The 13,352-nt window shown below is 45.6% G+C and overlaps 1 protein-coding gene across 1 annotated transcript in view; it reads left to right on the top strand.

Moving 5' to 3' along the window:
• Positions 1 to 1,929: 1,929 nt before the first annotated feature.
• Positions 1,930 to 13,352, top strand: part of EFNB2 (ephrin B2) — a 45,557-nt gene continuing 34,134 nt past the window's right edge. Inside the window, exon 1 of the mRNA XM_064408306.1 lies at positions 1,930 to 3,117. Coding sequence (XP_064264376.1) covers positions 2,990 to 3,117 — 128 coding nt within the window. The 5' untranslated portion in view covers positions 1,930 to 2,989. The remainder of the gene's footprint in view (positions 3,118 to 13,352) is intronic.

Consider the following 13,352-nt stretch of genomic DNA (forward strand, 5'->3'; position numbering starts at 1 on the left):
TGCAATTCCTTCCTCACTGCAAATTAAATTTAATTAAGCAGTTTACTTAAAACGTATTCGATGTTTTGTGTGAAAAACAAACTGATTTCCTTGTTTTCTTGAGTGGTAGATTTCATTAGAGAACTACCGAACACAATTAACTCAGAATCTATGATGCTTCCAGCGCGCTTCCAATTTCTTTCTGTTGCGAGCGGGAGGAGCGGGCTCTGCCAGGCTGAAACACCCGTTTAGTTTAAAAGGGGTCGAAAGAGAACACTGGGTTCCAAAATTTATCCAGGAAATAAATTACAGTGCCAGTTGTTTTCCTCATAAGAGCTTCTTGGCGTTCGTCTAAAAGTCGGACGAGTACCATCACGAAGCCTATTTTTAAGCGAATACACATATTTCTTCAGGAATAAAATTATGCAAAATTGGCTCTTTATTAGGGTTTTTTGTAGGATGTTCTTTGCAAGCCTCGATTAATAGGTAGGGAAATGGCAGAAAAGAGCGCGGTAATTTACTGGGATTTAACTTCTAATCCTTTCTGCAGATACTATTTTGGCAAGAAATCCCTACTGGAAGAAATTCGGTAACCCCCTTAATAATTTCACAGGAGCGACTGTGCCATTTACACCACCCCTGTTTATACTCGGTACAGCTCTTGTCGCAGACCCCTCGCGTGTGCCGCCTCCCCAGCCCGGTACCACCTCCCGGGGCAGCGGTACCGCCGACCCGTTTGGCTTTTGCCGGTGACTTTTGCGGGGGAACCGTGTGGGCGCCGGCGCGGGCAGGACACGGGGGAGCGGCGGAGGGGGACAGCCGGGGGGGACCGCTCCCCCTGCGGACGGCAGCCGCTGGCCGCTAGTGGGAGCTGTGACCCCGTGGAAGTGCCGCGGGAGCCGCGGCGTGTCGGGCTCCGAGCTCGACGTCGGGAGCACCCGCGACCCCCCGGCGGCCTCCGCACCCCCCGAGGGACCTGCGAGGCCGCGGAGAAAGCATCACCAATGCTGCCTGCTGATAGCTCCCTCTGGCCCGAAATTAATGATGCGGTGAAATAAAAGGGCAAGGTGTCGTGCCGTTGGGATACGCGGCGTCTGAAAACGAACTGTGCCCTTCCCCTCCCCACGAAAATCTAGAGGGGAAGAAAGAGTCCCTGACCAATCGCCAGAAAAAGGCGAGGGAATCCTCAGCCGGTCCCGGAGCCCTGCATTGCCCGCCGTTCTGCATCCCTCTGAAGGGCTCCGCATGTCCGACTCTTTACTCAGTGACGGCCCGTAGCTAATTGTCGCGCAACCAGATAAACTTAGAAAACTCACAGAAACCGTGGGAAGGGCCGGTGGGAACCTAGTGCGGAAGCACCTCCGGGCCTCCTTCCTAGCAAGGAACCCGCAGAAAGTTGTGCACGGAGCTCCGCGCTAGTGGGAGCACGGCCCGGCCCTTTCCCGCGCCGCAGCGCGGACGTGGCCGCTGCCGCGCAGCTCCTGCAGCCGCGCTCCCCCGGGGTGCGGCACTCGCAGCGGCGGGCAGGGTGAGGGGGAGCCCCGTGCCTCCGGGCCCTGCCGCTGCTCTCCGCTCTTTGAACGGCAGCGTACTCAGGAAACAGGAGGAAACAGTTTTAGCAAAGGTTGGTTTTTAATGCTTATTTAATTTCATTTTTTCTCCCTGATTTCGCTCCATCTGGGCCCGCCGCGCCTCCCGCACAGCCCCGGCGTGAGTCAGAGCGAGTGGACTCTCCCCGCTCGCCGAGCAGCGGCCGCCCGCGGCGCGGCACGGCGGGGCCAAGGGGTGTTACCTGCCGGCCCGCTCGGCCGGGCTCGCCGCGGCCCCGCCCGCCGCTCGGCGGTAAGTGACAGGCGCGGCGCCCAACCAGCGCGGCGGCCCGCCGGCGGCCCTATGAGCGGCGGCGGCGGGGCAGCGGGGCCGCGCTTATATGGCTACGGCAGCGCGCTGCCGCCGGCCGCGCTCCTGCGCCGGGGACTCGCAGCGGCGGCATCGGAGGTTGGAAGCGCCGCGCTGGGAACGACAGTGGCTGGCGCCGCTTCTCATCCCTCGCTCCATTCCTTCTCCTCCGCGGCGGGTTGCGCGTCGGCGCAAGTCCCGCGCCCGTCGTTCCTCCTTCTCAGTCAGCCGCCGCGGCGCGCACTGCAGGTCGCGCAACGGGAGAGGGACGATTTGACGCTGCGACCCCCCCGCCCCCCCCGTTTTGGTTTATTTTATTTTTTATTTTTGTAGTTGTTATTGTCCGTCCCTGTTTCTTTCCTTGCTCCACTCCGTGGTCTTTGCCGGCGACAAGGACAGCAGTGCCCCTCGGGGAAGCCGGAGCCCTGCGGATGCGCCTCCCCGGGACTGGGGGAGCTGACTCGGAGTGGATTTATTGACTCGCGGTTGCTTCCGAGCTGCCCGAAACAGCCCGAGCTGGTGCCCGTGCGGATTGCAAACTGCGGGGAGCAGTGAGAGACATACAGGAGGAGCCGCCCGCCGAAGCTGTGTCCTTTCCCCCCGACCCTTTTATTTCTCCCGCCACCTTTTATTTTACCTCTTTTTAATTTATTTTTTGTTTTACTCCTTTTCACGCGGGCCTTAGACACTGTGAACGCGTATGGCGCTCTGGATCCAAATGGGAGTTGGCAGTTTGAGTGGCATCTTCCAAGGCAGCCGGGAGATCCCCACTAAGAGGAAGGACTAAGGCGTTTGCTTTTTTTTTTTTTTGCCTTTTTTTTTTTTTTGCTATTGCTTTTACTTCGGTGGTAGCTTGGATCTGACCTCACAGGAGCTATTCCTACATGAGAGTGGCATACATGACTCAGTAGATCTGCTTGCAGCTCTCGCCAAGTGCATCGTCGACTCTCACTGATTTTTAAAAAAATTTTTATTATTCTTTTTTTTCCTATCAATCATCCCGGCTGTTGGGATACCGGGCACCCACCCTGCTGTTGCCGCTCAGGTGCGTGGGAAGGCGCACGGCGGAGTTGGCGAGGCTCCGGGGACGGACTCGGTGCCGCCTGCGACCATGGCAGCGCGGAGGCGAGATGCCTCCGCCTGGAAGTACTGCTGGGGAGCCGTGATGGTTTTATGCAGAACTGCACTGGCGCGGTCCATCGTTTTAGACCCCATATATTGGAATTCCTCTAACCCCAAGTAAGTTTCCATCCCGCTCCCGCCCGCCGTTTCCCCGGGAACCGTCGCTGTGCTCGTGCGCGGGGGAGGGACGGGACGGTGCCGCAGGTCGGCCGCGGCCGCCGGGAGACACGGGGACGGGGCGGAGTGCACTAGCGGTGAGCGGCGGGGCTCCGGCCGTGGCCGGCAGTGGGATCCGGCTCTTCCCGGGGCTTTCGTGTGACGGCGGAGCTGCCCCGGCGGGAGGGTCTCGGGAGGGAGGAGGGAGGACCCGGGCGGCGGACCGGTAGCGGGCTGGGGAGTGGTGCTGCGGTAGCAGGATAAAATCTGCGGGCAAAGTCCGGGCTCGCCCGGGCTGGAGCAGCGGAGGAACCGGGCTGCTCTGAGTTGCCAGGAAAGGGTGATACTCTCCAACTTCTCCGTCTGCAGATGCAAACTCATCCCATTGACTCCAGCGAAGTTACATCTGCTTATAACAGGGCTAAATTTGGTTGTGGAGTTGATGGTATCAAGGCACATGTCAGTGAGTAATGAACTAAGCATTACCCATCACACAGCCATACAGTGTCATTTTTCATTAACAAACCCAAGCGAAAATGTACATGTGTTCCCAGGACCTCACTTTTAAAGCTCACTCTTAAAAGAGATGCGTTATCTTAAAAAAAAAAAAAGCCAACAACCTTTTTACTTAAACGTATAAAATTATTGCTGTTAGACAGAACTTTTTGAAAAGTGGCCTGTTCTTCTAAAGAAAAGTCTGAGGCAGTGATGTAAAGCTACTTACACTTGTCTTTTGTCTCCTTGGATTTTTGACATACAAAATGGAAGTTGGCTTTGTTCACTTGTAAGAGCCTCTGAACTTTTGTGATTAGAATCACTAGTTTGGAGAACAAAAATCACGTCAGGAAAAAGTAGACTGTAATGGGTTAAGGGAATTTTAAAGCAGAAATGGGTTAAAATAATTTTTATATATTTTCTCCATCTTCAGTTATATATGATTAAAATAATATGCAGTGTGTTAATTGAATTTAGCGTTTCCCATTAACTCCAGTAAGTACATGTCTTGTTTTCCCGGGGGAGTTGGTAGAGGAAATGTTAGGTGGTGATGAGACAAGTATGAATGGAGTATTTCCTGGATCAGGGATTAATCCTGCACAGGTGGCAGGATCTCTAGGAGTTTGGTGAAGATTTCGAAGTTTGAATTAGAAGTAGCATCTCAAGTTTACCAAGGTACCTTGTCTTACAGTCGTCATCTACTGTTGCTTTCACTAAATGGAAAAAATCACTATAGATTTTTGTCTGCATTATTTTTTAATACTTGCTCTGTTTCTCTTTACCGAGAAGTTTCCTAGTCTTTCTTAAAGAAAAAACTAAAAAAAAGAGAAACTGGCAGGAGCGCGCTGGACTGCTCAGTTCAGAGTCTTTATTTGTAATATTGATTGACAAATACTTATTTTGTCTATGCATCAGGTGGGAAGCCTGTTAAAATTTGCTTCCAGTCACTGGCTCAGCACTTCCATGATGTTGCACAGCTGAAGCCTTTCTTTGGCTAAAGAAAGGCACGGCGTCACTTCGGAGCATAAAGCGGCCTGGCCGGTTATAAAGCGGGCTTTATAAGGCTGTTTAGGCTCTCGAAAGGCAAAGGCTGAGAGCCGGGGTTGCATTGCAGGAGTGGGCCTGCTGTGCTGGTGGAAAACAGCCTTGGCTCGGCCTAGGAGGAAGGGGAATGCTTTTGCATCCCAGGCCTCGCTGGGTTTATGCCTACAGAGGTCACTCTTCCAAAGCAGAAGAGCCGGCTGCTCGGAGCTCTCCTCTGCCAGCCCCAACCTGCTTTCGCTTCTTTTTTAACTTACCTTGATCGCTTTTATTAGCCATCAGTGAAACGAAAGCATCGGAGCAGCTGAATTCAGCCCATCTCACAGAGCCTGGGGATATGCTTCTTTTGTCAAACACGATTTGTGTTTCCATTTTGTTAATTCTAAACTGTTTGATTACAAAAAAGGTTTGAATGTTGTTAATGGTAGATCTAATGATAATATCTAATTACTTTTTCATCTTAAATGCACGCTTAAAAATAGGTTGTGTTGCTGATGTAATTGAATTTTCTTGAGTGATTCATTGAGGCTTAATCACCACAGTGAAGAAGTACACTATTAAAATTAGTCTTTTCAATTGCTGGGGCTAGTGATTTATAGGCCTCTTGGAGGCCTGGAGTTTGAGGAGGCTTGCAAATGCATTCCTGACACTGCCGCTGGTGAGGCAGCGCTACTTCTCCAAGCAAAATTTCTTACTAATTCTTCTCACACTTGTTTGCCTGAAGGATCCTGAATAATTTCTCTTTAGAGAAGGTTGTCCTCACTCTGGATTCAAGCTGAATGTTAGCTTGGGAAGTAAAGCTGTTGAATAGATCTTGGCATGGTATAATAATAAAGCTCCTTTTTAGGTTTGAAATAATAACTATCTTTGATGCTGGTTAATTTATTCAGGGAAGCTGTGCATTTAACTCAATTGAAAGTCTCAAAGCAAAAATCTGCTGAACAGGTAGGCAGTTAAAATGGGAGAAGTTGTTAGGTTAATAGAAAGTATGAAATAATAAATTTTAGGTTAAGGTGAGTGTATAAACTGAATTGGTTTTGCACTGACGTCTAGAGGTTGTAATTTCTAGCAGGTGGCTGGAATGGAGAGTGCGCAGTAGCTGTTTAAACACAGAGCTCCCCTCCCTGTTCCCCCCTTGCCTTTTTAGAGAATTACTTTATTGCCTTGACCAAATCATGAGATTGAAGTGACCTCCATAATTATACCTGTGACTTCATTGCTTGGGAGGTTAAACATCATTGCTGTAGATAGTCTTGGCATACTTTATAGACTTATCATCTGAAGAACTGCTAGATCACCTTATCTTGAAAACACAGAGGAAAAATTACTCTAGGTTTGACTCCTGTTGACACTTTTTAACGGGAGACTTTCTGCTTGTGTTGTTTCTGCCAAGACAAGAAATGTATGCAGATAGCATGGATTACCTCAGCTTCACCTCACCTTTGACACGCAGGACCACGTGTAATGTTATGGGGCACCTTTCAGTGAAGCAGTAAAGAAATCTCATTCAAAAAAGCATGGCTTATGTCTAAGCGTCACTCTTTCCCAGCGTGCTATAGGCCAGCGATCAAGGCAGGTCTCCTTAGTGACATGTGGAAGGTTATCCTCATAAGTGGTGCCTTTGACACTGATTAAGTTAGATTATATAGCTGTTTTTTCTCTCCCTCTGATAACCAGTTATATATGGGATATTTCACAGCCTGCCTCTGAATGAATGCTAACATGTCAGAAACTGATAAAATAAACTACAATTGATGACCCTGCTAAATGTTCTATTCAGTAGTGTATAGACTAGTCTGCTTCTCATTGTATCTGAAATTCTTATTTTTGTAGGTAAACAAATGCACATTCACTACTGATTGAATAGCCCCTTGAACTATGCTCTGCAGTTTGCATTTGGGTTAATCTTGTCGGTTTTAATACAGAGGGGAAAAAAGGAGAAAGCACCAGGGGTGGAATTGTTAGTGCTTTCACATCCACATTCCTCACATTTTGTCAGGATGATAAACTGTAGGTAATGGACAGCCCTTGTTTCACAGGACAGGCAAGCCAGCCGGAGCACAAAGAGCTTGCTAAAACGATATCACACAACATGTTTGGGAGGCTCTCAGCTAGACAGGAATTTATTTGGGAGTCCTGTGCTGTGGGACTACACTTTTTAACCTATTCAATTACAGCTTCAAGCTGAAGAAACAGGAGTGGAAGGTTAAAATTGTTTAAACACATGCTCCTAAATTGTACCCAAAACATAGCTGTTGACACTTGGCGTGCTAATAGATGGAGCAAGTGGTGGCTTCCAGTCAGTCCATTTGATAGTTCTAGCATTTGTAGCCAGATCCCCAAAGCACAGGTGAATTAACAAAATGAATTCAGAATAAACTGAAGGCTGATTTCTTGAGCTGGTTGTTTTCCCCAGCCTTTTATAGGTAGAGTATAATTGCTATATTATTTATAGTAATTATGTTAAAACATGTTATCTGTAAGCTGTGCTACGTTATTTCACTTTCTTTAATGAAGTAATTGCCTTTAGAAAGTCAGTGACTAAAAGTCATGCTAAAATCACTTAAGTTCTCCCTCTTCCCACACACAAGAATGCCTTCCTTGCCTGTGTTTTTTTTTCCTTCCCCTTCCCCCCCCCTTCCATGTTTTATTGTAAGGAGATCACATTGCTTGAGGTGTGACACTCTGGATCCTCTCAAATTCAGCCCAGGTTCCTGGCATGGGGAATCAGGCGCTGAGGTGACTGCTGTGACATGCTGGCATAGACAGGCCTTTCAGCCCTGCGCAGCAGCCACAGGCAGGCCTCCTTTGGGGACCTTTTTCCCTTTATGATCTGGTCTTCATGCATCGTGCAAACCTGCAGTACTTGAAATTGCTTGTTGCAAATGAGAAGAAAGTGTTCTTCTGAGAAAAAAATAGTGATTAAAATGTTATTCATGTGTGCCTAATGTCTGTCTGCCTTGGCTGCTGACATAAAGAAACCTGTTTTTCTGGTCATTTATCATACATCTACATGGATTTGCTTATGAGCTCATTCTTTGTGAGGCGTTGTGGAAACTTACATAGGAATGTTAAACTGCTTGAAATATTTTGATTAAAATACTGAGTGCCATACTACATAGACTTTGTTGTCTTGAGGGAGGGGAAGTTTTTGTGGAGGGGTGTGGGGAAGGGGGCAGCAAGAGAGAAGAGTTTGGGGGGGAGTTGCATGAAAAAGCAGAGGAAGGGGAGGATGGCAAATGGACAGTGTTAGAAGAGCTTGGAAAAATCTCCTGTGGCTTCATTGTCTCCTTAAGGCCAGAGAACACAAAGACAAATGCAGTTCAGCCTTTCTCCCATGATGGAAAATGTAAACCGTTGACACAGCTCCCATGTTTAACTTGTTTAATTCTCATTTTAAATTCAGTACTATACCAGCCGTGTGAACTCTGAAGATTTCTTTAGTAATCCATTTTGTAGTTCCGAATCAAAAACAAAGTGAAAAGGTCTGACACAATTTGCTTTTATTTTTAGGCAAATCAACCCTGGTCATAGTTAATAAGGGGATTACAACCCAGACTAGGTCTTTACAGATGTAATGTAAATCAAGGGCAGAGTATAAAGAAACTGATCCCTTTTGATTGAAGTATGGTAAAAAGGCATAGAGAAACTAGCAGCAGTAATCTGATTGTATGGCAATAAAACCACCATTTTCTGTCTTTCAGATAAAAATAATGTGGTAAATCCATGCAGTTCATAAGATATAAAGGCAGATAAAGGGTGGTGCCATGGCAACATATAGATTAGCTTGATGTTGGAAATGACACGTCTCTGAAAGGGGTGTTATAAACTAAGGGCCTTGCTCCGGGCTGTAAGGTATTATGTGAAAACCGCACAAAACTTGGGGGCCGGGATTAGGAACTATGAAAGGCCTACTTGTGGCTTGGGGTGGTTGGAGCGGTGAAGAAAAGCTGCTCAGTTCTTGCTCATTGGTGGTGTATAATATGGTAAAGATAGATTTCATTTACTGCTTTTTGTCGAGATGGGGGCCGATTAAAACTCGAGATGGCTGCAATTGTGAGGTGTGGAAGATTCTCATTTTTAACTCCTGCCCTAGTAGCAGCCTTTCTGAAGAATTGGCCGCACTTGGGATTTGTTGCCTTAATCTATTTGGGCTTCGGGCAGGAGCATGCTGGCAAGGCACAGAGAACAGAGGGGAGAGGTAGTATTGGGGTTATCTGGAAGGAAAACAGAGAGCTTTTGATTTCAGCTGTGTTTTAGTTTGTGGTCTCCATCTCACACTCCATGGGAGCAGCAAAGATAAACATGCTGCATTGTTTGTGCCTAGGCCAGGTGATACTTCAGCATCTCTTGTGTTTCCCATTCTGCAAAAATATAAAAGAAAAAAAAAAACAACCTGAAAAACCGAAAACCAAGCAACCACAAACAAACCAGCACCCATTCCTATTTACCAGTCAAGCTGCAGATAACCAAATGTTTCTGGCTCAGTCTCTAGGTGGTGTTTATTTCCGAAAGGCTGGCTGAAATCTAGAAATGAATGAGATAAGCATCTGCCTTCCCCCCTTCCCCTCCTCCCTAGCCAACTTACAATCACTGGGATGAGTTTGCTGTCAGCCCCTTGAGTTTAGCCGGCAGACAATATAGCTGTTGTTTAATCATTTATTTTAAGTAATCTGCAGCTGTAAACGTAGTAATATACCTCTCCTAGTGCAGCTACTTGGATGTGTTTTTTCTTGCTTTTTCTCTTAAATAAGAGTCTTTAAATAGTTAATACTTTGCTTTTCTACCCAACTGACAACCCTTAACGCCCACAACTTAAAGTCAGCATTACATTGCAAATCAGGGGTACGATTCAAATGAGAAATATCTACGTTATTGCCTGTTCATTTGTCTGCGAAGGGGGGAGAAGAAAGCACTCTGCATTTGTTAAGCGTAGTCTAGACACAAGGGGGAAAAAACACCGAAGCCTACAATAACAGTTGTGTCTTTCTTTACTGGGAATGAGCCTGGGATGAGCTCGGCAAAATGGAATTCATGCTGTTTGTTTGGCAGTGGCTTGGACACTTTTAAAGTGGACTGGGTTTTGGTTGGTGGTTTTGGTTTGTTTTTTTTTTTTTTTTTTTGTTTGTTTGTTTGTTTGTTTGATTGATTATTCCAGGGTTTTATATATATAAAGATGTTAATTACATGCTTGACTTTATCATTCTTACCCTATCCCAGAGTATGCTGGAAATCTTCACAATTCTAACTGAAAAGGGGACTCCGGACCCCAGACTGTCAAGCTGCTGATGTGATTTTTAACAAATGAAAAATAAACAAGTGCATATAGGGAGCCGAACGGATTGGCAGAATTCACAGGACCTGAAGTGCTCAGATGGGTTTCCTGTGTTGAAACTTAACCTTCAAAAATCTATAGCAAAAGACCCAATTCATTTGCTGAAATTCTCCAAAGCACAGGGGCAACGTCGTCTAATTTACAGGCCGGTCACATTCAAGCACCTTGCATTCTGCATTTGACAATGATTGCTAATGGGCCATTCAACTAAAGTATTTGCTTGTTAACAGGGAACAGAGCATGATAAATGTCCAGCAAGCTTGCAGCCTCCTTCAGCTTTTCAAATGCAGACTGGTGCATATTTATGGCAGGCAAATGACAAAGGGGGAAGCTGAATTACTCTGGCCTTATGCTTTCTGTTCGAACAAGGGTTAAAGTAATTAAAGAAATAATGCAAAAAACGATGTCCTTTGTTTGCCCACCATTAGCTTTCGAACCTGCCTGTCATGTCACATTTCAGAAATGTCCCAGATAAGGCCGGACAGGTTTGGCAGGGCACAGGAAGAAATGGGGAATCATCTACGAAGAGCATTCTGGACAGTGGACCCCAGCTCTCCATCCATCCAGAGTCTTTCCCCTCCAGGTTCCCCTCACCTTAAGGAGTTTTCGCTGATAGAAGCTCGAAGGTGTATTTAAAACAAGAGATTTTTAAATTTTCGCTCCTGTTCCCTAAATGGGGGAAAAAAACCCCAACACTGAAGAGTGGACAGGCTTTGAGAAAACGTGTACATTGAGCTCAGTCTGTTTCTGGAAGCCAAGTATGAAGACAAAATGGCAGAACAAAAACCACTTTTGCATTGCTCCTCCACCCCCAGATGGACTTAGGACCCAAAAACCGTAGAAAACATACACACAGAAATATCCTAAACTTGAAGTGTTTTCAGTGTAATTTTGAATTTTCTGGGTTGGGTTTTTTTTTTTTTTTTTTTTTTTGGTTGTTGTTGTTGTTGTTATAATTTTTGTCCTTGTAAATTCAGGTTTAACCTTAGCCTATCTAGCTTCTGTTCAACTTCATGGAAATACCTCCTGTGAATTCAGTGAGTACTGCAAGTCCTGCAAGCCTGAAAGGGCTTTACATTATAATTGTTTTTCATTATAGGCAAAATTTAAATTTTCTTGTTATGAAGAAGAATCTATCATTTTACTCTAGGAAAGAGAACATACAGGTTATTTTTTTTCTGTTAGATGCATTGCAGAGAACTTCCCTTTGATGTGATTATATACATTGTCAAAGACAGCAAATAAGGGCAGGACCTCTATCTTTTTTGGCAATCCTGGCCAGCCAACACCCAGTGTTTATTGAGGTATCAGCATGATAATTATAATGCAGCTGATTTAAACTTTGATGTAATAGTCTATGCTTTCTTCTGGTTTTAAACATAAGTTCCAAGCCAAAAAAAGATAAAGGTTGGTAGAGGATTGTGTTGCTAGGTGAATCATTCCTGATGTATGACATATACGTAACTGTAAGATGGGTTTCCTACCTTGTGTAGTGTTCTTTTAAAATGTCTCATGGGTGATGGTTAAAATAGGATTTACAAAACTTTATTTGGTAGGATCAGAGCTTTGTGTGCTTTAAAGGAAAGTCAAGTTTTACATGTGTCAACGGAAAACAAGAAATTATTTGTCTTGTTTTACACAGCAGGATAGGTTAGATGGTGAAATTATGTTAGGCTGAAAAATTTGTGATGCTGCAAATTGCTTCTCACTGTTTTCTTAGTTTTTGTTTGAATAGCGCTTTTATTTATATACCCAAACCAGAGAACAGCAGTGGGGAAGGTGAACACTGCGCTGTAAAGAGAAATGCATTTTAAAGCTAATAAGAGTGATTTGAAATTTTATTATCATCATTATTATTGTTAGTGAAAACCCAGTCTCATTTGAATGTTGTCTTATTTTGGATTGGGAGTTCTGCCAGACTCCAGCCTGTCAGTGCTAAGAAGTCTCAAATCAAGTCCAGGCCTATTTCTGCAGCAAACTGGAATCCTGGCTCCTTGCCTGTGGATTCATTCAGGAAGACCCATCTGGCTTTTGATGTTCTCCAAGTTTGAAGCAGTTTGTTTAAGGAACCTATGCAGTGAGCACTGGTTGAAGCACACATAACTGCGCTTCTTCTGACTCCTTGTCAGTGGTGCATCGTTTCACAGTTTCATTTTTGCTTGGTGCTTGCCATCTGCTTACCTACTGCCTGAGCAGCAGTTGGTTTCTATACCTGACTAGATGAAAGTGTAAATTTGGAGTTGGGAATATCTTGACTCCTTTTAAGGATTTGCAGTCCCATAGCATTCTCTGTCCACACTTCAGTTGCTTTCTTCATGTTTAATTAATTTCAGTTTAGTTCAGAAGCAGTCTAGCTTAATCACTGCACAGCACTTTACCTTCTGCTTTTTGAGGGGTTTCTTTTTCCAGGGTGTTTTTCTGAGCTGAACAGATCAGCTGAACAGGGAAAGTCACATTGGCATACAGATTACTTCACTGCCTGAAAGAAATATTTAAAAGGTGTTTTTTTAGTGGTAATCACTCTTTGTATCAGACAGTTTCCAGGCACTTTTTGAAGAAAACCAAGAGCCACCTCTTGGATTTATAGCGTATTGTAGTCTTCCATTCTGTGGATCAGTGTGTGACACCAAGGCAAGCAGGACTGCACTGTGCTCCTACAGCCTGACTTGGGAAACTGTCCTTATTCAGAAAAGCTCATGTCGAGCATGTGCTGAATGCTGAATATTTTTGCTGAAGCAGGACGAATTAAGCATGAGCTGTCTTGAACCAAGGCCAGTGTAAGAGATTTTTTGGGGTTAGACAAATACAGATCTCTCCAAAGCTTTGTTGCCTTTTTTTAAAATCAGAAAATGCTGTCAGAAGCTACATCCCTGTCTGCATTTGGAAAGAGATATATAGCGTGCCAGTAGTCTGTGTGTCCCTTGTGCCAGCTGGGAGCTCAAGCAGGTCTATCAGCTGTGCCTCTGGAGTCTGGCTGCACAGGTAGCCCTGCTTCAACTGAGTTTTCTGTGCATTTTTTAGCTCACTGTTTGGTGTAATGCCAGATTGATCACTGAGAGTGACCCAGGAGCCCAGGTTTCCCCCTGCAAGAGAGGGCCTGGTTTGAGAGGGGTGCACTGGCTTCGCCCCCTTGCAGTAGGGGCTGAACCAAATATCAGTGTCTCATGAGTGCAGGGCAGTGGGTTAAAACTGAGTGGCTGGATCTCCTGTTATCCCCAGCTTTCTGCTGAACCCCTCCAGTGGACTCTTCCATCTGGGTCAGGGATGTCAGTTGTGTCAAATGCACATTTTGAATCTTTACAGAATTTTTTAAACTACTCAGGTG

Source organism: Passer domesticus, chromosome 2 (assembly GCF_036417665.1).
Source record: "Passer domesticus isolate bPasDom1 chromosome 2, bPasDom1.hap1, whole genome shotgun sequence".
In the NCBI taxonomy this organism is placed as follows: Eukaryota; Metazoa; Chordata; class Aves; order Passeriformes; family Passeridae; genus Passer; species Passer domesticus.